This window comes from Vigna angularis, chromosome 2 (genome assembly GCF_016808095.1).
Source record: "Vigna angularis cultivar LongXiaoDou No.4 chromosome 2, ASM1680809v1, whole genome shotgun sequence".
In the NCBI taxonomy this organism is placed as follows: Eukaryota; Viridiplantae; Streptophyta; class Magnoliopsida; order Fabales; family Fabaceae; genus Vigna; species Vigna angularis.
Genome location: NC_068971.1, coordinates 387,358 through 412,684, shown reverse-complemented (window position 1 = coordinate 412,684; position 25,327 = coordinate 387,358). Strand labels below are relative to the sequence as shown.

Genomic DNA, 25,327 nt, shown 5'->3' with positions numbered 1-25,327 from the left:
TTTGTTTAATGAGTTTTTAGGTTTAAACTGAGATAGTTAATTATTCAAACAATAAATTTAGGTTTTTAATATTTTTTATTTACTTTTTTTTAGTTCATAAGTTTCTAAAACACTTATTATTTATGAATTATTTTTAAACTTTTAAAATATCATTATTTATTTTTCATAAAGTTATATTAAATCAATATTTATATGCATGTACACATTAATATATATATATATATATATATATATTTTTAGGGACAATCGTTCTATCCTGACTTGTTACTTATCATGATTGTGCACACTTTTTCACATATATTTATATATATATATATATATATATATATATATATATATATATATATATATAATACTTTTTCGGTTATGTAGGGTTGAGGGACGATCATCCTATCCTAGCTTACTTCTTATTAGGATTGTGCACGCTTCTCCACGGGTAACATCGGTGTTTGATCTGTAAGACACTCCAACGCTCAAGTGAAATATGTTTTTTAAGAAGGTCTTAATGAATTGAACTATGCCAAAAATTGTTTTTATCTTGACATCAAACTTACATTTATAGAGTTTATGATAATCAAATCTTATTTAACCATTAATAACCGTGAATGTATCCATTGATCATCTGTTAATGACCGTTACACAATTAATTATCTCTTAACTACCTTCAACGACTGTCTGTTCCTATCGGTCATATCCCATCAGTTGACAGTTCATTTTATCGTGTACCGACCGACACACCATATATTACACGTACTAAATATAAAGACATAAAAAATACAACTATTGGTAGAATAAATACGTTTTTATACTAAAAATAAAGACATAAAAAATACAACTATTGGTAGAATAAGTACGTTTTTTCCTTATTTTTGAACAATTTTTTTGGAAGAAAACCCCATCATTTTTTTAAGGTTTAATCCTTTCGGACATCCCTATTTGTGTAGGGTTGTCTCAAATAGGTCCTCGTATTTATTTTTATCTTAATTAGGTCCCTATTTTTGTAAAATTGAGTCAATTGGAACCTTGCCGTTAATTTTAATAGACGGCGTTAAATTTATTGAGTCGTGGCATGCTGATGAAGCAAATTTTAATGACGTGGCACGTGGTTGTGTAATTTATTTTATTTCAAGTTTTAAATAATTAAACCTAATTTATGACTGATAACAAAATAATTAACCCTAATCTTTATCGCCACACCCCTTCAGAACCTTGTTCAGCATTCTGTCACACACGCTGCGTCCTCCACCAGCTTCAGCACCTTTTCCACCGCTGCTGCTCCCAGCACCGCCTCCGCTAACAGCCTCGCGTGAAACCACCATCTTCTACAGTGGTCCACGCAGAACTCCCTCCCCGAGCCTCTGCACGCCATCCTCCTCCATAACAAGCATCACAACATCATTCACGCCTAGCAATGAGGCATCTCATTGATCAGGGGATTCGTGAGCTTCACCGCCCTTGGGTTCTTGAAATCTGCGTGTAGAAAAGTTGGGTAGCCTCGATGATGCAAACCAAGTCGTTCCCCAAAACGCACAATCTGCAACGTTGTCCTCGAAGCACTCTTTTCCTAGAGAGAGGTTAGGTCGCCGGAGGAAGAGAAGAGAAGAGGCGGCCGCCGGAGGAAGAGAAGAGGCGAAGCTTGCGGAGGGCAGACTCGGCGTGTAGCTGGACGATCTTGGAGTCGTCACTGATGACGGCGACTGGGCCGCCAAAGGGCGCAACGACGACCTTGGTAGTAGCGGTTGTAAAGGAGTTGCCACTACCCAACGATAGAGACATTGGCCATTGAAGGGGTGGGAAAAAGAGGGCAATGCAATTGATATGGTTAGGGTTTGGAATTGAATCAGATAATGAACATTGATCGATCGCGGAAGCGGTTCAGAGGAATTGGGAAGAGGAAAGTCGTATACTTTCTTCCTAATTTCTTAGTTAAGTGTTAAAAATGTGTAGTGGGACATGGGATTTGTGTACTTTGTTCCTAATTTCTTGAACGTTTGTCCCCAAGTTCCACTTCTTGGCCTCCAAAGGCATCTGGAAAGGTGTATTCTTTTTAGTTTTCTCTGTCTGGTTGAGCTTCTCAGTTCTTTGGGATGCACTTTCCAATTACCCAACAGGAAGAAGATTTACTGTTTAAGATTTGAAGATTCTGAAATATATAAACCCCTTATGTTGTATTGAATAAACGGAATTGAGGCACTGGTTGCTGATTGACATAAAAGATAAAATACTTTTTGAATGATCTGTGTGAAATCACTGCAACTTCAAAAACCCTAACAGGAAGAGGACACCAAAGAAGAAGACAATGCTTTAAATTTCACCTAATGCATAATTAAATTCCACCTAATACAATCTCAGTGTGCCACGTCATTAAAATTTGCTTCGTCAGCATGCCACGACTCAATAAATTTAACGCCGTCTATTAAAATTAACGGCAAGGTTCCAATTGACTCAATTTTACAAAAATAGGGACCTAATTAAGATAAAAATAAATACGAGGACCTATTTGAGACAACCCTACACAAATAGAGATGTCTAAAAGGATTAAACCTTTTTTTAATAGTTTGATATGTATTGTCTTTATTATGTATATTTTTTAAAATACATCTAAATCATATACAGTTATTTTTTAATTTGAGTGTTTGATAAATCTTGGGTGTAGGTATATGCATATATATATATATATATATATATATATATATATTAAAGGTGTGATTTTTTTGGTAGGTGATTAGTAAAGACGATGAAGAAAATAACAAGTGTGATGTTTTTGCAGTAGGTACAACACCAAATAAAGGTTAACATGATATAAGAAAATCCGAAAATTGCTAGGATTTGAGCTGTAGAAGATATTATATATTATATTTTTGGAGAAAAAACTAACCTTTTATATGGTACCAGTATCTAATCGTCATTACAAACACAATATTAATTCTAAGTCACGTTTCTTGTTTAAATGGTACTATTTGTATGTCTACATTCCAACAACGTAATCCAAAAGTTGCAAAAACATAACCTAGCATCAAATATACTACAACCTTGTATGTGTACGATGAAGTTGTTGTAAATTACTCTATTCTTATACTTATTTATTTTTTCTCTTACTAATGCAAATATCTACATGATGCATGTCTCAATATATTATTATGACATGATTACAAAATAAAATTGTAAACTTTGAATGAGTGTGATATGTTATTCATTATTATATTACGTTTTGAATTTACATTAAACTTATACTTGTAGTACATTATAGTTTTCTTACTATATTACTATATATATGTTTTTTCATATGTTTTCAAGGGAATTAAATTAATACAAAATTTTTATTAATATTATAGCGATAGGTTTTGAAAATTACCGTGGAGAAAACACAAGCATTTTAAAAAGAGAATAGACAAATCTGACATCTTCGTATCTATAATATTTAACAGTATTAAATAATAGTAACAATCTAATAGTTTAACTCTAGTGGCGGCTTGTGGGTCGGTTGATTCAGAATCCAAATCGCGGCAACGATGGGGCGGGGGTGGTGGTGGAAAGTGGCGTTGTTGGCGGTGGCAGTGGCGGTGTGGAGAGGTTGGCAAGGCGGTGGATGGGACAGGGAGGAGTCTTTCAGGTTGGTGAGAGAATGGTCGGAGAAATTAGGGATTTGGGCAATCCCTCTGTACGTGTCGGTCCACACGATTTCCATTGCCCTCTGTTTGCCCTCTGCAATCTTTTTCGAAACCGCCGGTCCTCTTCTCTTCGGCTTTTTCCCTTCCGTCTTATGCGTCTTCTCCGCCAAAATCCTCGCCGCCTCACTCTCCTTCTCCATCGGCAGGTTTATACATCTTTTTCACATCTCTCCGCTCATTTTTTAGGATAATTATTTGGGACGTGCAATTAGGACTACTGTAGTCGTTGACTTTGCTTTCAATGGGGTTTTAGCTTGATAATTGTCAATTCGTTATAAAGGAACGATTAATGGATAGTTGATTTTGGCGTAGGATCACTAGCTGTTGCTGATCAAAGCAATTCTCCGAATTTCTGTTATTTTCTGGCTGCATTTAAGACTGAATAGCTCATCTTTAGGAATTTAGTCAGTTGCCGCAATTTTCAATTTATGGAAACTACTTATTGATCCGAACAATTTGGAGATCACGTCTTGCTTGATTAGTCCAGTGAGCAGAGGGAACAATGAATTATCCTCTGCTGTTAGTCCTCATCATGATTTTAAAGTGTGACTGCGAGTTTGTTGTGTTTTGTGGGAAACTAAGGCCCTAATTGTGGTTTCAGACATAAAAAGATCTATATATTGTAGTTGAAATCGTGGTTGTGGACTGTTTTTTAACACCTCGGTCCTCTTCAATCTTGTTCATTAGATGGTTCTAAAGAACTTAATTGGAATTTGGATTTCCTTTTGTCTATGGAAAAGGAGTGCCACGAACTTTAGTATCGTTCTCTATTTGGTGTTTTTCTGTTTATGTTAAGCTTTATGCCTTTTATTGTGGGAATCTTTTGGGCAAATATTGTAAGCAAATTGGAACTACTTTTGTGCTGACTTGTGTTTGTTTTATCTTTTTGTTTTCTTTGAAGAGGTTTTATTCTCCTCTTTAGTCTTTTCTGATTATTTTTCGCTTTGCATTTTAATAAACTTTTACCCTTCTGTAAATGAGTCAAAAATAATAAGAGAAGCAATGACACACTTTGGAACACAACCCTTTTAATACACTTCATGCTACTATAATCTGAAATCTATCCAAAATAATAAAATTGTATGGGTCGCCCTTCATATTTAATGAACATCACTGATTATTTTGTAGTTTTTAACCAATTTTAATCTGTGGAAATTGTGTTAGGGTACATGTCGATGACTTTCTTAATTATAAACATTTGCTAACTTGTTAACTCATGTTAAGGAAGTAGTAACTAGTATGTGGTAACCAGGTTTTAGAAGACAGAATTTGGATTGGGTCGGTGTCCTTGGTTGGTTTGTAGAGGTTTTATGTTCAAACGCGGTGCTGGCATTGTACCAAAACATTTGTGAATTTTGTTGAAACCGTGAGTCTATGTTTACGTAACTTGTATCTTCGCCTCAGGCTCAAGTAGGTGGACCTAATTTACGTCCTTGGGACTGGGAAGAATAATAGACTTCTAATTCAAGCTGGGCACAAAACGTGTTGAGTTTTTCTTTATTGCTTTATCAGAATAGAAATTCAAGAAAATCATTTCCATTTTAGTTTTTTCACATTTGACTTTACCACCGACTGCCAAGAAGAGCTGCAAGTGTATATACAAGTCAGCAGTAAACGCTTATTCATAGGTTTATTGAGCTAGGCTTTTACGTGAATACTATTATAGTTTAACTAGTCTAGTTAGTAACAAAGATATACACGTGCTAATGACGTATTGTCGATTTAATTGCATATGCTAACTTAAGCATGCATGTAATTTCTAGGGTGTTTCTCTCTGTTTGCTGTGCTGAAATTTGGGTTCTTTCAGGTTGGTATTCAGGAGTTCAAGCTCAGCAATGGACTGGGCCAAAAGAAACAGATATTTTCACATGATCTCTAGAGGAGTTGAGCGAGATGGTTGGAAATTTGTTCTTCTTGCTCGCTTCTCACCCGTGCCCTCTTACGTTATTAACTATACCTTAGCGGCTACTGAAGTTCGGTTTCTTTTGGATTTTCTTCTTCCTACCTCAATTGGATGTCTTCCCATGATCTTGCAGAATACATCTATAGGAAGCCTTGCCGGTGCTGCTGTTGCTACGGCCTCTGGCTCAAAGAAATCTCAAATTTGGTCCTACTTTTTTCCTGCAGTTGGTATTTTGTCTAGTGTACTTATTTCTCTGAGAATTAAAAAGTATTCATCCCAAGTTTCAGTAGCTGAAAACCCGCCCAGCAAAAAAAACATCGATGATTAGTGACCTACCTTATCTGATTAATAAGAGTCGGAGTGCCTTAAAAAAGGTCAAGGATCATCATTTATTTAGTATTATTAACATTATACACACACCCTATAAATGTATTTGTTGTGACTTGATCATCGTTTAGTATTTGGTAGTTGCATTTCACAGTTCAATTATGCAGACTTTGGTTGGAGAGCTCTTGTTTAATTTTATTTAAATCCTTTCTCTAGATGCAGTAGTTGAACGTGCACAATAATTCTTAGCAGAATCGTTCACGAAGTGAGCTGGTGTATTAGGTAGTAAGTGTGGGTGATTGGTGGTCCTATGTGAACCTTTTCCGTACTAAAAACTCGGAGTAACGATCCAGTGGTACGATTACGTACCTTTGTGAGTGAATGAATGGGAAGAATATGTTATGATATGATGTTATCTGTACGCGTTGAGCATTATAAAATGTTTGAATTCTATCAAAAAGTGTCACAAACAAGGGTAGCTTCATTTGAGGCCAGGCTAGAGAATTACTACAAAAAAAGACTGATGCATCTGTCTGCAATTATTAAGAGGTATTGAGTTGTTAAGAAGTTATCAAGGATACAATGGACCGAATGGTATTTATTCATTTGAAAAGGTTTATAAACACTGAACAGCAGTATTTAAAATAATAAGAGATGGAGTGAATTGTACGCCAGCAGCGGCAGCAGCAGGAGGCAAGAAAATAATCTTAGATATTAATGAGGGCGATAATGATTCCTGCAAAGGTGCTGTTGCACAGCGTAAATGCGCGTAACAGGTGGCTGCACTGGCATTTAAGGGGAACCACCCGTCCCATCGGTCATTATCATGGGACTTAATCAAGCTTCATATGTGAAAGTGCAGGCATCAAATTTTCAAAATTATACGATGCCGACAACAGAAAAGGACCGGATCTCATCCTCCTAGGAAAACTCCTCTTGAAGCTGTAATGTAATTAGGTTTTACGTTCGCACAAACCAAACAAAACACCTACTCAAGTTGTTCCTAACGTAAGTCACTCTCTCTGTCTGTGAATTACAGATGCAAGATCGAAGAGACAAGCAAGTGTACCCACGCACAAAACACACCTCTTCGGACGAAAGACACACCGCGCTTTCTTTCACCACAACTTGTTTCGTGTCTGGTTCCACTGTCTGACACAAATTGGACTCATCTCTACAAGTTACTTCTCTGTAACTTTTGGATTTCACACAAAAATAATGAGGATATTTATGCACATCTACCGTGCCAATAATTTTTTTTTAACTATTGAAGCCATATTGTAGCTTCCCTATTTCATTTTATAGAAGCTAAATTACTCATTATTGGGAAAATTAAGGTTGTAACTAAAACTCTCAATTATTGTAGAATGCAAGAACAAAGAAGCAGGTGGGAAACAGCACACATAGAACACAAGTCTTCCAAGGAAGGCCAGACGCCCTTTCTTTGAGCCCAATTCATACAAGCCACACCATAGGTTTCTACTTTAGGCAAGGACTTCCTGCACCCTATCAAATTACTTGGTACACCCTGTCAAATTTCTTGGTGCACCCCATTGAAAGTCTCATAAAAACTGTTTCAGTAATAGAAATGGAGTGATTGTCTAACAGAAAAAAAAATGAATTCCGGAATGTAGGGATATAGTGCAGGATCTAATAGCCTCTACTTTATAGGGTTTTTTTACAAGCCCACACTATAGGCCTCTAATGGACTGATTTAAAAAAAATGAGCCGATCTTTGGAGAATACTCAGCCTATTCTTTTGCACCTCCACAGTTGTTTCCTACACCTTCCCATTAAAGGTGAATGATAATAATGAACTTTTAAAATTTTTATATTCTGAAAAATGTTATCCAGAACGTATTAAAAAGTTTTCCAATTAAATATTGCGGAGACCTTCTAGAAAAAAAGTATTTTGAGAAGTTATAACTCTTATATTTTCAGAAAATAAAATTTTAGAATAAATTGCAAACTATTTTGAAACATTTATTTCATGGTAATAAATCTTATTATTGGGTTAGGCAAATGTACTTAAAAATTAACTTTGAATTATGCACTCCAAAGCGTATTTTAGAATTATCATTTCATAATACATTTTTTTCTGAATGCGACGTGTAATAAATTTACGAAAAGTATATGATATGGTAATTGCATCATACCGAGGGGACGAAAGAAGAAACAATGGGGGTGTGAAAAGCAATTGTGAGAATAAGATGGGAAAGTGCGTAAAAGAAATAGTCCAGTCTGAGCCCACTAAAGGAGGAATTGTTTGAGAAAAGAAAGGCCCACGAAATGCAGAGACAGAGAGGAGAAGAGAAGCAACTAGTTTGACCAAAGAAAAAACAGAGTTGAGAAGGAGTATACTGTAGCTAGTTCTGGTGCAGATGAATGTATGAATGAATGAATGAAGTGAGCAATTAGCTTCTTCACCGATCAAGTTTTGGGGAGAGGAGCAAAGTGAAGAAGAAATAGTAAAATGCTGCAACCTCGCGCATTTCGCCCACACGTAACCTTGTCCTCATCCAACAGCGCCCCCTCCTTCTCCTCCTCCCCAAACCCTAACGACTCCCACCCTTCGCCGTCGCGTCACCTTCATGGCAATGGCGTCTCCTCCACCTCCGCTTCCTCCGCCTCCTCCGCCTCCTCCAGATCCCTCAAAACCCCCTCATCATTCGCCCACAACTACCGGATCGCCATCGCCCTAATCCCATCCGCCTTATTCCTCCTCGACCTCGGTGGCACCCCCGTCGTCGCCACCCTCGTCGTTGGCTTAATGATCTCCTACATCCTCGACGCCCTCAGCCTCAAGCCCGCCGCCTTCTTTGCCGTGTGGTTCTCCCTTATCTTCGCCCAACTCGCCTTCTTCCTCTCGGCCTCCTCCTCCCTCCTTGCCGCCTTCAACTCCTCCGTCGCCGTTGCTGCCATCGCCTCCTTCCTCTGCGCCCACACCACCTTTCTCCTCGGCGTCTGGTCCTCTCTCCAGTTCAAGTGGCTCCTCCTCGAAAACCCTTCCATCGCCGTTGCCCTCGAGCGGCTGCTCTTCGCTTGCCTCCCCGTCTCCGCCTCCTCCCTCTTCGCCTGGGCCGCCATCGCCGCCGTCGGAATCAACAACGCCGCCTACTACCTCGCCGCCTTCAACTGCTGCTTCTACTGGCTCTTCTCCGTCCCTCGCGTCTCCTCCTTCAAGACCAAACACGAGGCCAGGTATCACGGCGGTGAGGCTCCCCGTGACAGCTTCATCCTCGGACCCCTGGAGAGTTGCATCCACACTCTGAACCTTCTCTTCGTTCCTCTCCTGTTTCACATTGCCTCCCATTACAATATCCTTCTTTCTTCCGCTGCTTCCTTCTGCGACCTCATCCTTCTCTTCTTTCTTCCCTTTCTCTTTCAGCTCTATGCTTCCACCAGAGGGGCGCTGTGGTGGGTCACCAGCAACCCCAACCAGCTCCACAGCATTCGTATAGTCAATGGCGCTGTTGCTTTGGTTTTTGTCGTCGTTGCATTGGAGGTCAGGGTGGTTTTCCATGCCTTTGGGAGGTACATTCAGGTGCCTCCGCCGCTGAACTATGTTCTTGTGACTATTACCATGCTTGGAGGGTCTGCTGCTGCCGGTTCTTATGCCATGGGTTTGGTTTCCGATGCCCTCAGCTCTGTTGCCTTCACTACTTCTGCTATTGTGGTCAGTGCTGCTGGAGCAGTTGTTGTGGGGTTTCCCTTGCTGGTAAGCAGATTTAGAATTGTTAATTTTATTCATCGTTTAGCCTTTAGATTTTTGTATTGTTGTGAAGCTACTTAGAGTAGGAGTGAGCTAGTGTTACAATTACAAGTTTGATTAAATTGTTGGTCAAATCCCTTTGGTGCCTGCTTGCTATTGTAACAAATTCATTGTGCTGAAACAATTTTTCCTTAACATGTGCTTTTTGGCACACTTGGGTGGAAACGTGGATCTAATATGTATACGCGAGAATGGGAAGAATTATAGATCATTAGATTCAAGTTAGCCTCAGAAGTCAGCATGTTTTCTTTTTTGTAAAAGTTTTTAGCTTCATTATAAATTTAGAGTAGAAATCTGTGTAAACTATAGTAATTTTTTATATTTTTTCTTTTATTTCACTATTGACCACTGAAAGTGCTGCTGGCGTATACAATAATTGGTGGCAATTAGGATAAGTAAATGAGGCCGTTCTGTGTATATTATTCTAGTTTAACATATACAGTAAATTAGAATGGCTTTTGAATAAAGTTACGTTTTGGACATCATTATACAAAACTGAGAAAGCACCCAAACAGACCCAATTCTAACCCCATGATCCCCCACATGGCTTGTGAATTTCTTACTCGCATCTGTCTATATGCTATACTGTCACCTTTCACCAAAAATCATTATTCCGACCTATTAAATTCTAAACCTTCAAATGTTTTCGTCAACATCTCCCCTTTAAAGGCATTCTTGCACGGCGAACTAGATTACTTCTGTATATTTCCATTTGATCCATTTTTTTAATCTATTCCGAGCTGAATAAAATATCTGCGTAGTACTCAAGGTTAGAGGTTTAAAAATACAGTTACAAAATGCTAAGCTTCTTGCAATGTTTCGAAGAAAACATTAGATGTACAGTAGGATCCATCTAATGATATATCATTTATGTTATATATATATATATATATATATATATATATATATATATATTGTGTGTGTGACATGTTTGGTTAGAGGGTGAGCTTGGGCAAAATGGTAAGATTTGTGGTGGTTTGGCTGCTCTTTTGTGTTACTTGTTTGGTTGGTACTATCTTGATTGGTCAGATACTTCTATAAATCAAGAACCAAATCAATCAGTGTTGCCTCAGAAAGAGCTGATCCAAACTCCTTTTCTATTTATCAACTAGTTCGATCAAGTTGATACTGTTGATTTTGTCCCTAATCTGTTCATAAGTTGAGATTCAGTCTGCACACACACATATTTATGATAGCCAAGCCTTGGTTGGTTGTATTGGTTTTATTAGTAATTTCAGTGTATTATTTGACATTACTATTTCATGGTAGTGCAATGTAAATTTTTTTGATGTAAGTACGCTTACGTCGTGCAATTATCTTGTTTTAGTATGGGAAACGCAGATTTATGCCAATACATATTCAAGGTCAATCTTTTGATCTCTGGGTGTGCTGGCATACAGAGATATGGTGGATATCAGGTTATGTAAACCTTTAAGCAAAGAGCTGTTTTGACATCTAAGTTACCTGGGTTTAAGCTCCTTAGTTTAGTCTTTTAAATATAAGTGAGAAAAATGGACTTTCCAAGCCTTAGAATACATTGACTATATTTCTAGTTCATATGAGGTCTGAAAAATGATAATATTGATACAGTTTCGGATAACAATTAAAACTAGTATGCTTAATTTTAATGCAAAGTTCAGGTTTATTTGTATTAAATAATTAATCCTTGTAACATTTTAGTTATATTTGCTAGTGTTCTTTCGCACCGCTGCTCATTAACTAAGCCACCTGTCTAAGATGTGGAAAGCTGAAAACACTGCTTAATATTCTGTTATTCATATTGCTTCACGAAGCAACTTGGTTAACTGCCTGCATTTTTCTTAAGAATTGAACTTTTTGAGTGCTGACTTCGTTGGTGGATGATGATAATATTGCTTTGTATGGGTTAATATGTATATTTTTTTTCGATTAGCACTTTTAGATTTTCTCTTTCTTTTTCTGACATATTTCACCTTTTGATTTGCAGTTCCTCCCTCTGCCTGCAGTTGCGGGCTTTTATTTGGCTCGATTTTTTGAAAAGAAGAGCCTAGTGTCATACTTTGCTTTTGTTATTCTTGGAAGCTTGATGGTAACATGGTTTGTTCTGCACAACTTCTGGGATTTAAATATTTGGATGGCAGGGATGTCCCTTAAATCTTTTTGCAAACTCATAATAGCAAATTCTGTCTTGGCTATGGCTATTCCTGGTTTAGCTCTACTACCTTCAAAGTTGACTTTTTTATCTGAGGCTGGTCTGATAAGTCATGCGCTGCTCTTATGCTACATTGAGAACCGGTTTTTCAATTATTCTAGCATCTACTATTATGGATTTGAGGATGAGGTGATGTATCCCAGCTATATGGTTGTGATGACAACTTTATTGGGTTTGGCTTTGGTGAGAAGGCTATCTGTGGATAATCGAATTGGAGGAAAAGCAGTTTGGATTTTGACTTGCCTCTATTTTTCAAAGATAGCCATGTTGTTTATTTCATCAAAGTCTGTTGTATGGGTTTCAGCAGTTCTCTTGTTGGCTGTTTCCCCTCCATTGCTTCTTTACAGGTAACTTTGACAGTCTCTGGAATTTGTCAGTTGTGGGGGATCCTACCTTAAGTAACCTTCATATTTTTGACCTCTAGACTTTATTTTCAAACTTGTGGTAATTCACTGTTGTTGGATTTTGTAGGGAGAGATCAAAAACAACTTCTAGGATGAAACCATGGCAAGGTTATGCACATGCCTCTGTAGTTGCCTTGTCTGTATGGTTCTGCCGTGAAACAATTTTTGAAGCTCTCCAGTGGTGGAATGGAAGGTCTCCTTCTGATGGTTTAATTTTGGGATTCAGTATACTGTTGACCGGATTGGCTTGTGTTCCAATTGTTGCTATTCATTTCTCACATGTTTTGGTATGTGTATCTATCTAATCCTGTGATTTTCATTGTTGATTTTGGGAAGTGGGATTTTATGATATCCATTACAATTTACTAACTTTTACTAGTAAATTCATTCACCACCAAGTAAACATTATCTGTGTTGACAAAGTAAATAGTCATGTCTTTATTTTTAAGCTGCTTCTAAAGATTGATCATAAGCTGTTGTTTTCTTTGCAGTCTGCCAAAAGATGTCTAGTGCTGGTAGTCGCGACTGGTCTACTTTTTATTCTGATGCAGCCCCCTCTTCCTGTGTCATTGACTTACCAATCAGACCTGATCAAGACTGCCCGGCACTCTGCCGATGATATCTCAATTTATGGATATACAGCTGGCAAGCCTACCTGGCCTTCTTGGCTTCTTATTATTGCAATTTTGCTGACTCTAGCATCAGTTACATCCATTATACCCATCAAGTACATTGTTGAATTACGGACATTTTACTCCATTGCTATGGGGATTGCCCTTGGTATTTACATTGCTGCTGAATACTTTCTCTGGGCTGGTGTTCTGCATGTTCTCATTGTTGTCACTATGGTTTGTGCCTCTGTTTTTGTTGTGTTCACTCATCTGCCCTCTGCTACAAGCACAAAAGTTTTACCCTGGGTGTTTGCTCTACTTGTGGCTCTCTTTCCTGTTACTTATCTTTTGGAGGGCCAACTGAGAATTAGAAATATTCTTGAAGAAAGTGAGCTGGGAACTCTGGGTGAGGAGGAGAAGAAGCTTACAACATTGCTAGCAATTGAGGGTGCCCGGATATCTCTTCTAGGTTTGTATGCAGCAATCTTCATGCTTATAGCTTTGGAGATAAAGTATAAACTTGCTTCCATTTTGCGGGAGAAGGCTGTTGATTCAGGTGGAGTCAGACAAAATCATGCTAGTCAAAGTGCATCTTCAAGTTTCCTGCCAAGAATGAGGTTTATGCAGCATCGTAGGGCTACTACAGCACCATCCTTTACAATAAAGAGGATGGCTGCAGATGGGGCCTGGATGCCTGCCGTTGGCAATGTTGCCACAGTGTTGTGCTTTGCTATATGTCTTGTCCTGAATGTTAATCTTACCGGTGGCTCAAACCGTGCCATATTTTTCCTGGCCCCTATCCTTCTGCTGCTTAATCAGGACTCTGATTTTGTTGCTGGTTTTGGGGACAAACATAGATACTTTCCTGTGTCTGTAGTCATATCAGCCTACTTTGTTTTAACTAGCCTCTACAGCATATGGGAAGACGTTTGGCAAGGAAATAGTGGATGGGGTCTTCAAATTGGTGGGCCAGACTGGATTTTCGTGGTGAAGAATTTGGCCCTTCTCATTCTTACATTTCCCAGTCATATACTTTTCAACAGGTACGTGTGGAGCCATACGAAGCAAAGTGACTCACCCCCGTGGATAACTTTGCCTCTTAATTTGCTTCCCATTGCATGTACAGATGTACTCAAGATTAAGATCTTGGGTATATTAGGAGTTATATATTCCTTGGCTCAGTATCTAATGACTAGGCAACAGTATATCTCTGGTCTAAAATACATCTAAACAACCGTCATATATTCTGTACGATATGTTTGTCAATTTAGGTATTGATGCACATGCTTGTCTTGCCTAAATTTGTATGAGGAATATGGTGAAATGCATTTTTGTTATTACTTTTAACCCATCCTGAAAATTTCAAATCTCTTTACCTTGATGAGTTATAGTTTGGCTACTTATGTCGTAGTGTGGTTTGACGTGTCTGATGCTTCTGTGGAAATCAATCGAATTGATATGAAAATTATGATTTACCCTTTTGCTCTTACTATCGTATTGGATGTGCTCACGAATACCAAATCATTATTAGTAATTAAGGAATGGTTTCTGTTTGTTAGCTTGATCTGATGAGTGGGCGTAGTTAACATTTTGGGTTCGTCAGAACGATGTATACAATAGAGAACTTGTATTTGATTTTATTAAGGTGGAAATTCGTCTGTTAGCGATGGTCATAGCAGAATGTATGAAGTAACATTGTTATGAGCTTGTGACGGCTTGAGCTTATTCATAAGCTCTTTTTGATGAACCTTCAAACTTTCTCTACTTTTTAAATTCATATTATGTTTTTGGATAAATGACCTTCATCTCCCTAATATTTTAATATTTTAATAAAGATGACGCACACCTTATTATATTGAAACCATTCAATTTGTTTGTTTACAAAAACTATTTAATTTTTACATTTTCATTTTATAATTTTTTAGTTAATGTAGTATTTTAAAACAAGTAAGAAAGTTGAGTGACATTTTTTTTAAATACAAGTTAAATGAGTGGAGTTACTAAAAACATGAGGAATGAATGCTTATTCAGAAAATAAGAATAAGTTTGTATATCATTTTACTGAAACCATAAAAGGAATGATTGTTTATTCTAAAACAAAAAATTACAAATGTGGTTTAATATAAACTCAATTTAAATAAGACAAATACAATTTTGTATAGAAAAGATCAACGTGGTATCTGGGCGAATGTCTTCCTGCACCCCATGTTTTCTTTTAACACTTTATATTTTTTAAATCTTCAATTATACCCCTTCTGAAATTAATAGAAAGGCATAATATAAGATTATTTTTTGTGTGTTTTAATTATAGTTTCGGATAGTTGTTGTAGATATTTTGGATTACATAATTTAAAAATAAAAATTATTAATTTTATATATTTTAGATTGTACAATTTGAAATTTATATTTGTAGTATAAATTTAAATTTTAGATTATACAATTAATAAACAAATTTACATTATAAATTATATAATTTATAATATAAATTTGAACTTGAAAAATAATTCAAAAAGTAAATTTTATTTTGGACTATATTTACATTCTTGATATACAATTTGTAATGTAAATTTAAAAAAAAATTTAAAAATATAAATTATATTTTAGAATTCGTAATAAAAATTTATATTTAGAATAATATATTTTGAAAGTCTATAATATAATTTTACATTATAAATTATATAATCTAAAATAAAATTTAGTTAATGCAAGTCAAGGGGTGGGTTTCTTAGGCAATGGAAAACCTGAAATAAAATTAAAATTTTAAATAATTTTTTAATAAAGGATTACGAAGTCATTTTACTAAGACTACAAGATTATAGTGTGCAGGAAGAAAACATGGGTTCAGGAAGAAATCCCCTCTTCTGATCCATTGAGCCACAAAGGGCTAAAAGTCTAGATTCCGTTAATTCTTTAATATTTTAATTATTATTATATATATATATGTTAAAAATATATCTAATGGTGTAAATATTCTTTAAGTATTTAATTGATCAATTGATATATTTAAATAAATTAATTAAAAAAATATTACTTTTTTATATTAATTTTATAATTAATAATTTTAAGTTAAATTTTAAATATAAATTATTTAAATTATAATACTAATATATATTTACGTCTTTCTAATATAATAATGTAATACAAAGTATTAGTTTTTTATTTTTAGTTAGTTTGTTATTATTTTTTATTTGTATTTTGGACCTAACTTATATTTCTTCTATTATAAATAAAGGACTTATACTCAACATAAAAGAGATTAATTACATACATAGTTTTCACTATGCTCAACATGATATCTAGATTTTAAGGTTCTTTGGGAAAACAATTTCTCTTTCCTCTACCATTACACCCATCGTTGTTGGCAGCGCCATCGTCTACTACAGCCACTACCAGACTTCTAGTTTCGACCGATGATCACATAGGTTTTATTCTCTTGGCCATGCGACTACCATGCCATCAACGACACCTTCATCAGATCTCCTATGCACTCTAAGCATCTATTGAAGTTGTGAATTTTCTCCCTTTTTCGTTGTGCATAGTGGCATGTCTAGTAGCAATTCAGAGTGTTGAGGTTGCTCATTTTCCTTTTTCAGGTTCATCATGCGTTGTCGCATGTCCTATCTCCTCTCAAGCAGCTATTCATAGCATTGAGGTTGCTTTTTTTCCTTTTTCAGGTGCCTTGATTGGAGAATTTTGGATTTTTATGGTTTTTCTCTCCTGTTCATCTATGGATTCTTCCAATGTCGTCTCTTTTGACCTCTTTTTTATTACCATTGCGTTTGACCCTTCCATATATATATATATATATATATATATATGCTTTTCTCATGAAAAAGATGACTTTTGTTAGTTTATTTATAGCCTTGGTGACTCTCCAACAATGACCTCTTTTTCCACTAGATGTCAACAATACTTTCTCAACAATGATTTACAAGAAGAGATTTACATGGAGAAAGAATAGATTTACATGGAGCAACCTCCCAGATTTATTCACTACAAGAAAAACTGAAATTACATACCGATATTTACATACGGATTCTAATCCGTATGTAATGTAGGTATTACATACGAATTTTTATTTACTGATAATCTGTATGTAATATTTGTATGTAAGTGAGGAGCATTGTGGTGGAAAAGTTTCATAAAGACTAAATCTATATGTAATGGACTCCAATTCGTATGTAATTGAAAGTGAATCTTTCCTACCGAAATTACATACGGATCTGGAAAAAAAATTATTTAAAAAAAATAATGAGGTATTTGTCTTACGAAACCCTCTTCCCTCACTTTATTGACTTCGTTTCCTCTACTCTCTCAACGAAGAACCTTCTTCATGGAAGATGCTCTAAGGAGAAGACCGAGTGGATCAAATCAAATGTAGTTTGGACTCCTTGAAGCTTCCTCCATGAGTAAACGCAGTGGAATGTAAGAAAAGTGGTGAACAATGAGACGACAATCGAATTCAATGAAGGACCATAGCAAGAGAACTCGAAAGAGGAGGAACGCGCTTGTAAAACCCTTGGTTCGTGATAATACTCCAGGAGTGAAAAGGATTAGAAAAGGAGTGAAAAATAGGAAGATTGTTTAGTGAGAAATGCGATTTAGGTCGCGTGTTCGGTGGAAAAGGAAGATTCAACAACTGGATTGGTGCCAAAATGAGGATGTAATTGGTGAATTCGGTGGAGAAGGTTGTAGCAAGGACGAATAAAGTCGCAAAATGCGATTCGGTGATGTGAATCACGACGATGAAGGCTCTATGAGAGTGATGAGGTGAGGAGATTCACGAGCTCTTAAAGAAGCTAGGTTTAGGTTATTGGACTCGTGAAATCTCAAACCGTTGTCACTACATGACCGAGCTATCGTTCCATAACCACCATTGCCTCTGCTCACCTCTTACGAGGGTTACAAAGGTTAGTGCATTCATATTAGGTTTAGTTAATTACTTTGTTAAATATGGTTTGGATTGGACATGTTTTTGGAAAACGGTTGTTTGAAACATGTAGGTGTTTGAAGGTGGACCTTGTGAGGAAAAGACTCGAGGTGATTTGATGACTTTGATAAAACAATCAAATGAAACTGATGCAAATGTTCAAGTGAGTCAGATTAGCACCATCTCTTCAAGCTTCACAGATCAAGGTAATAAGTTTCTTGATATACTGCTCATCAAAATTCAAAGTAATAATCTTTGGATTCTTAACTCTAGGCAACTGATCATGTTAGCATAAGTTTGGAAATTTTTTTCTTATGAATATGTTAATAACATAATCGTGAATCTACCAAATGGTATTAAAAATAAAGCCACATATAAAGGAGTTATCAAACCGTGCTGCTATAATTTTACATGATGTTCCTTTTATGCCATACTTTAAGTATAATCTTATCTCAATTTCGAAACTTGTTTCTCCCAAACATGTTTCTCATTCAAAAGTACAATTTTTTTAAGGTTTAATCTCACCAGAAGTCCCTATTTTTGTCCGAAATCTTAAATAGGTCCCTTTTCTTTTTGGCGTATCAATTGGGTCCCTATTATTGTAAATTTGATTCAATTAGAGGCCTGCCGTCAAATTCACCAAACGACCGTTTAATATTTGGTAACGTGGCATGCTCAGTTGAATGAGTAATGACATGTGGCATTAAAATTGAGTTTGTTTTAAAAAAATTTTAAGGAGAGAGGTGATATCAGATTGAGGGAAGGGCAAAGGTGGAAAGATTAAAAATTTTAAGGGTTGTCTGTCACCTTTAAAATTTAGATATGCAACTGAAACGCAAAAAAAAATTTGGGGGTTCTTATGATTAGGGTTCGTTTGAAGGGGGAAAATTGCATTCTTTGTTCGATTCGAAAAGATGGATAATGAATTGTAGAAGTCGCATTTTTGTTCATCTTCGACATGCAATGAGTGGCAGAATGAGAACTGTAGTGTCGTTTTTCGTGGTGGTTGAGTATCTACGATTGACAGTCACCCCTTTGCCTGTGTGGAGAGAAAACGGTGGTAAGAACAGCTCGAACTGCTAAGAATAGAGGGAAGCAATTTTGGGGCTGCCCTAAGTACAAGGTAAAAGAACGTTGATGAGTAGTGTTTTGTTTGAGTAGAAAGTCGTTTAAATTGTTTTTTTTACAGAATGAACATGAAGGTGGTTGTAATTTCTTCAAATGGTGTTGTGACGATGGTAGTGAGAAAAGCTATACGAATGTGAAGTGGGAAGAAAAACATGAGTGTCTGTCAAAGACAAGAGAAATGGGAGGTGGAACGAAGATGATGAGTGATTTGCATAAATCTGTTAAGGTTGTGGAGAAATGGATGAAGGTGTTGATAGGGTTGGTTTTTTTTATTTGTATACTTAATATTATTGTTATTTCAATATGGATGCTAAATCCATAATGTGTGTTGGTGGTTTTGTTAGGATGATATTGATTATGTATTTGACTATGTGAAGGAATGAAGTTGTGTACTGTTTGCGCGACAATTTTGTGTATTGTCTTCAACTTGAACTTGGCACAATTTCCTTGGTCTGTGGTTTCATAATTTTGCGATACAATTGGAAGATGTACACTGTAAGATTTAGCTATTTCATCCTTAAAGGGAAGTACACGCATACAACATTCCAACCAACTGAAGCATATTTTGCTTGACTAAATGGCCAGTGCCTAATAATGATAAAAATATTTCATCAACCAAATCTGCAAGCTCATCTAATAAGAACTGAGTGGTCAATTTAACATAATTCATCATTCACCAAAACCAATCACCAGAAGACTAGAATCTGAATCAACGAAATGCCCTATTGATCACTACTCTTTTATAGTACTTGACATGTCCTAAGCCTGATTTGATGTTACTGAACATATGGTAGAATCTGAATTCTAAAGTAGTTATTTTTATACAGAACATGACGTGGCTATAAAAGTATGAGAAATGGATAGATAAATCCGTGGAGAATAATCCACTGAATGTGGTGCTTTGGAATCAACTATTACACTTTGACCATCCAGTTTTGGAGTCAATTGGTGCTTTGGAATAACAAAAAGAAAAGTTGGTATTGAAAGCAGAAACAACATTGTGCAGAGTTAATGGAATACCAGAAGGGGCCCAACATTATTCAAGTGATAAAGCAGAACAATGCAGAGAAGCAAGCAGGGAAATCAGAAATGTATATTTATTGGACCGTTCTCAACTTTGAGGTTAGTGCCTCAGATAGGAGGTAAGAAAACCTCAACAACAACAACCTGTGCAAAATGATAGGGTTTTCTACCGAAACAGTTACTGTTATTTATGGTTTGAGTGTGTTGAGACCATTTCCTCGTTTTCATAGAACCAGACAAAAGATATGAAACTAATATGAATATGATAAGTACATAACAAAAAAACCATCAACATTGTTCAATCAACTATTACATAATAAGATACATAAACATGGCATCATTCTCATTCATACACACTTCTATGTTTGAGCTTTAGGTTGTTGACAAACTTCAGATAATTGTGATGATGGGATGTGATGGAAGCAGCTCCTCTCTTCAAGATTGAGCAGTTCCATGAACCAGAAGTAGGCAGCGGAATGGTTTGATGAAGGAAAACGGAGGTGCACACCAGGTGTTCGATGGAAGGTTTGGTGCAGTTTTGGAGGAGCGTATCCAGTGGTTCTAGCTCAGACAGCCTTCCAAGGGGGAAGGAAGCTAGAGATAAGTGTGCTAAGAAGGCACAAGTCAGTGAACTTGAAGAAGAAGTGGCTGAAACCAATTCAACAGCATTTCTTTATGCAATTCAAGTTAAGTGTTTACAATGAATCAAGCTCATTTTTATAGGTGCGGATGAGCTGGGAACCGTGCAAAGGAAGCTACTCAATTAACATGTGCTGATGGAGATGACCAGCGTGGTTTGCATTCTTCATAAGAACAACATTTAACACGTGTAAAATGTGAAATGGTTGATGAAGAAACGCTGGCTGCTTGTGTTTTTGGTTGGGCGCATGCTTTGCTGTTTCACATGGAAAATGTGGAAAATGTTGGCAGCTGGTTGTGTTCCATGTGGGAAATGTGCTTCAAAGGTGAGAAGCTACACGGCTGGCTTGGAAAATGCACTCTTCTTAGCTTCCTTTGTGCTCCCTTGATTGGCAAGCTTCCTAGGATGTGTACGCATGGTTTCCCCACCTTTATTGGTGACCTACAAAACAAAGTAAAGGTATTTAGTTTAAAAGAGAATCTGTCTAAGACTTAGATAAGGAAAGAGTTTTGGAAATCTTTATTCTACTTCCCTTTCTTTAGTCTTAGTTGTAGTTGATACTTCTTTGGATGGGAAGTCCCTAAAGGGGTTGCCATCAGGATGATTGGTTCTTGAGTTGCTTGAGCTTTAGGGCAACGACTCCTGTTGTGCCCAACCTCCCTACATAGCCCGTATCTCTTGCGCAAACCACCCTTGCTCACTCGAGAATCACCCTTTCTCATATCCCACTGTTCCAGCCTTTTTTTCCTTTTAGGTCTTCCAGGCATAACTTTTTTTTCTAGGAGGCATGACATCTGGATATGGTCCATGGGCCCACATGTTGTTTCCGATGGGGTATATGATAGATGCATATGTTTCTTCATAGGTGGACTTTAGAAAGCAACCCAGAATGAATTGTTGTCCATCAATATTGAGAAACTTCATTGTGGCTAGGGAGTGACAACATGGAATTCCTGTGATCTGCCATATCTAGGAGGAGCATGAAGACTTGTCTATGTTTACAACAAATTTTTCTCCACTCTGGGAGACATGTCTGACTTTAAAGAGTTTATTTGCTGACCATCTGTGAAAAAATTATAAAAAAAAATTAGAAAAGCTTACCTAGGAATGAAGAAAGTACCAAACACATGTAAGAAGTGGAGAAAAAAGTTACGTAGGGATCCAGTTCTTGGTTGCTTGGGATTCCTTTGTAAATATGTTTTGGATCCTTGGACAAATTGATCCTGAGAAAGATTGTATCTTACACTTGTTTTTTGCCCATCTTTGCATGATATAGACCCTCATTTCTTCCAACATTGTTAGGATTGGTTTAGTCCTGGTGTGAATCAGGACACTGTTGAAAGCCTCACTCATATTGTTGACTAATGTGTCACATTTTGGTGTTGGACTGAATCTGGACCAATATCTACACCATATGATATAAACAAATGTTTAGAGTAATAAGTACGAAGTAAACAGATTTCTCCTACTCAATATACCGGTATTAAACCTGCACCTAATATCTACTTCTACATGGTATGATTTCATAGCTACAGACTTAAATGAATAAGTGGTATAAATTAGAAAGGGAAAATTAAACAATACAAAATATGAACCTTGGAGGGATGGAAATCAAATGCTTGAATGCATCTTCATTTACATCTTTAATGTTTTTCATTTCGCTCTCCCAATTTTCTGGATGAGTGACAGTAGCTGCCCTCCACATCAAACGTTTGAGATTTTTACCTGAGAATTTTTTCCTGAAGTTTGAATATAAGTGTCTGACACAAAACCTCTGGTCAACACCAGGGAGTAGCTGTTGTATGGCTGGTAGTAGACCCTGTGGTGTTACAATAAAAAAGAACAATTACGACCATATCAAATTAATAATTGAATGTACGAAACAAGCAAATTAAATATGGTTATTACCTTTTGTTGGTTTGAAACAAAAGTTATTGATGAACATACTTCTTCACCACCAAGATCATCAATCAAAATATTCAAAAACCACGTCCATGAATCTTTGTTTTCTCCTTCTACCACCGCATATGCAATGGTCAACATTTGATCATTTCCATCTCACCCAGTAGCTGTTAACAGCTCACCACCGTACTTCCCTTTCAAAAAGGCTCCATCTAATCCAATTATTGACCTACAACACACAAACCTATCTTTGCATGCCTTCAGACAACAGTAAAATCTCTTAAAAATAACCTCATCTTTATTATTCTCAACCTCCACCTTAACTGTAGATCCTGGATTTCTTCCCAACACCTCATGCGCATAATCATATATCCTCTTATATTGTTCATTAAAAGACTCATCAATGTCATCACAAGCAATAGCTTTGGCTCTATAAGCCATACACCTAGATATACCAATGTTCCAATTCCTTTGAACTATTTCACGAATTTCTACACCCTTCATTTTAGAATTTTCCCTTACTGTTGTCAGTAACTTTTTGCTCAACCACTTGGCATCAAGTAGCTTCAGGTTGAACTCCCTGCTGCATGTATGAATGTTTGTTTTAGTTCTCAACTGCCATGATTTTACAGCCTCCATATAACCAAAGTATATGGTCCATGGGCATTCTCCTTTTGCACCAAAGCACTTCAGCCTCAATCTTCTTTTGTCATTTTTTACAGACTTTATATTCCTCCTATTTTCCAATGCATACCCTTTTACAACATCTAAAATATCTTGCTTTTCTGCAAAAAAAGTCCCTACTTCCCATGTAAAGTCTACCATAATTTTTGGCATAGAAAAAGTACCAAACCTCCCATAACCTTCAATGTCATTATCCTCTTCATCACTATCACATCCACTAAGTAATTCCTCAGATTTCCAATCCTCATCTGACAAACCTCTATCATCATGATCACCATTATCAACACTCACATCATCACTTTCATCAATTTCATCAATACTTTCTACTTGTACTTCTACTTCCGCATTACCATCTACATCACTGTCTATATCACATTCAACACTCACATCTACTAGTCCCTCTAAGCACTCATTATTTCCATGTACATCACCTTCATCAGTAGACGAACTCCAACTAGAAAGACTAACTTCATCCTCCACAAATCCTTCACACACATTCAAGTCTTGCTCTTCTTCAACCTGATGCAACTCTTCTACGTGACCGTCAACTTCAACCTCTACTTGAACACCATCACCAGCTTCTTGACCCTCATACACCTCTTGTAAGTCACCATCACCTACAACATCAACTTCAACAACATCATCTTTATGTTCTTCATCCTCATGCACCTCTTCTAAGTCATCATCAACTACACTATTTACTTGAACAACATCACCATTGACCCTCATGCACCTCTTCAAAGTCACCATCAACTTCACCATCTACTTCAACACCATTACCACCTTCTTCACCCTCTTTTTCAACTTCTCCTTCATCATTAGTAATATATTGAAGCATATGTATAACTTCCGGATTAGAAACAACATGCACAACGTATAAATGAACCTCACCGTTAAGCCTAGCTAAGTTAGCCATATGCATGACATCAGTGTCATCAATCAATTGTTCCAACCTATTTTCCAACACTGAACCCCCTCCTACACAATACTATAAATCTTGAAAATTATCATATCCAAAACTTTTCACTAAACTCACAACCATAAAAAAACTCCACCTGTCAAGGTCAAAGGACAAAGTTGTTGTCTCCCCTTCATACTTTAGGGTACCATCATTAATGAAATTTCCTCCATGGTGGAAAACACAGACAATATCTTCCTCCATTACACACAACACAATATAATTATATCTACACACCTATTATGCAAACATATGACGTAAAAAAATATATATTAAAACAATAAGAACATGCACTAAGACAGAGTCAAATAACTCTAAACATACATGGGGGACCACTGAAATGCAATCAACAACGCAGACCAAACCATACATCAGGGGACCACCACTGAATATTGTACTTTCCCAACTATAAAAGCAAAGACAATAAAGCACAAACACTGACCTTCCTTCAGATTAACCTCCACTCACCATGTGCTTCAGCCTCACGCTTCCAACAACATAAGGACCCACGCCTCACCTCGTGTTTCAACTTCTTCCACCAACTCGCACATGCACCCTCGCGCTTCGAAGACAATGTTGTTCACCAAGGAACCCTCGCGCTTGCAATCGAACAAACAACGCGATTTTTCCCCTTCAAACGAACCTTAATAATAACAACCCTAACAAAGAACGCGATTTCCCCCAATTTTTTCCCTAATGTAAGGTGACAGACAACCCTTAAAATTTTTAATCTTTCCACCTTTGTCTTTTCCTCAATCTGATATCACCTTTCTCCTTAAATTTTTTTTAAAACAAAACTCAATTTTAATGCCACATGTCATTACTCATTCAACTGAGCAAGCCACGTTACCAAATATTAAACGGCCGTTTGGTGAATTTGACGGCAGGCCTCTCACTGAATCAAATTTACAATAATAGGGACCCAATTGATACGCCAAAAAGAAAAGGGACATATTTAAGATTTCGGACAAAAATAGGGACTTCTGGTGAGATTAAACCTTTTTTTTACTAATGGTTTTTTTAATGATGTTTCTCATTTAGAAGTACAACATTGCTCATGAGAATCTTTTGGGTTAGTATTTTATCTTCTATATCGTCTTGTAAATCATTAACATTTTGTATCACTCAAGTGTAGAAGCAAATATTTCCACTAAGTCTTTATGAATTATATTAGTACCAAGCT

At 36.7% G+C, this 25,327-nt stretch overlaps 3 protein-coding genes across 3 annotated transcripts; 2 read left to right on the top strand and 1 right to left on the bottom strand.

Moving 5' to 3' along the window:
• Positions 1-3,408: 3,408 nt before the first annotated feature.
• Positions 3,409-6,082, top strand: LOC108321612 (uncharacterized). Its single transcript, XM_017553427.2, has 2 exons — positions 3,409-3,817; positions 5,479-6,082. Exons 1-2 carry the CDS (start codon positions 3,513-3,515, stop codon positions 5,900-5,902), a joined length of 729 nt encoding a protein of 242 aa, XP_017408916.1. The 5' UTR covers positions 3,409-3,512; the 3' UTR covers positions 5,903-6,082.
• A 2,098-nt stretch (positions 6,083-8,180) lies between these two features.
• Positions 8,181-14,256, top strand: LOC108321700 (uncharacterized). Its single transcript, XM_017553530.2, has 4 exons — positions 8,181-9,619; positions 11,640-12,211; positions 12,336-12,555; positions 12,760-14,256. The coding sequence occupies exons 1-4, from the start codon at positions 8,375-8,377 to the stop codon at positions 14,107-14,109; spliced, it is 3,387 nt and encodes a 1,128-aa protein (XP_017409019.1). The 5' UTR covers positions 8,181-8,374; the 3' UTR covers positions 14,110-14,256.
• An 8,402-nt stretch (positions 14,257-22,658) lies between these two features.
• Positions 22,659-23,948, bottom strand: LOC108321619 (uncharacterized). Its single transcript, XM_017553434.1, has one exon. The coding sequence runs from the start codon at positions 23,946-23,948 to the stop codon at positions 22,659-22,661; it is 1,290 nt and encodes a 429-aa protein (XP_017408923.1).
• Between the last annotated feature and the right edge of the window lie 1,379 nt (positions 23,949-25,327).

Coding starts and splice junctions, on each gene's coding strand:
- LOC108321612 (XM_017553427.2), top strand. CDS start 3,513: ATGGGGCGGGGGTGGTGGTGGAAAGTGGCGTTGTTGGCGGTGGCAGTG. Junction 3,818..5,478: donor CTCTCCTTCTCCATCGGCAG/GTTTATACATCT, acceptor GGGTTCTTTCAG/GTTGGTATTCAGGAGTTCAA.
- LOC108321700 (XM_017553530.2), top strand. CDS start 8,375: ATGCTGCAACCTCGCGCATTTCGCCCACACGTAACCTTGTCCTCATCC. Junction 12,212..12,335: donor CCTCCATTGCTTCTTTACAG/GTAACTTTGACA, acceptor TGGATTTTGTAG/GGAGAGATCAAAAACAACTT. Junction 12,556..12,759: donor TTCATTTCTCACATGTTTTG/GTATGTGTATCT, acceptor TTTTCTTTGCAG/TCTGCCAAAAGATGTCTAGT.
- LOC108321619 (XM_017553434.1), bottom strand. CDS start 23,948: ATGGTGAAGTTGATGGTGACTTTGAAGAGGTGCATGAGGGTCAATGGT.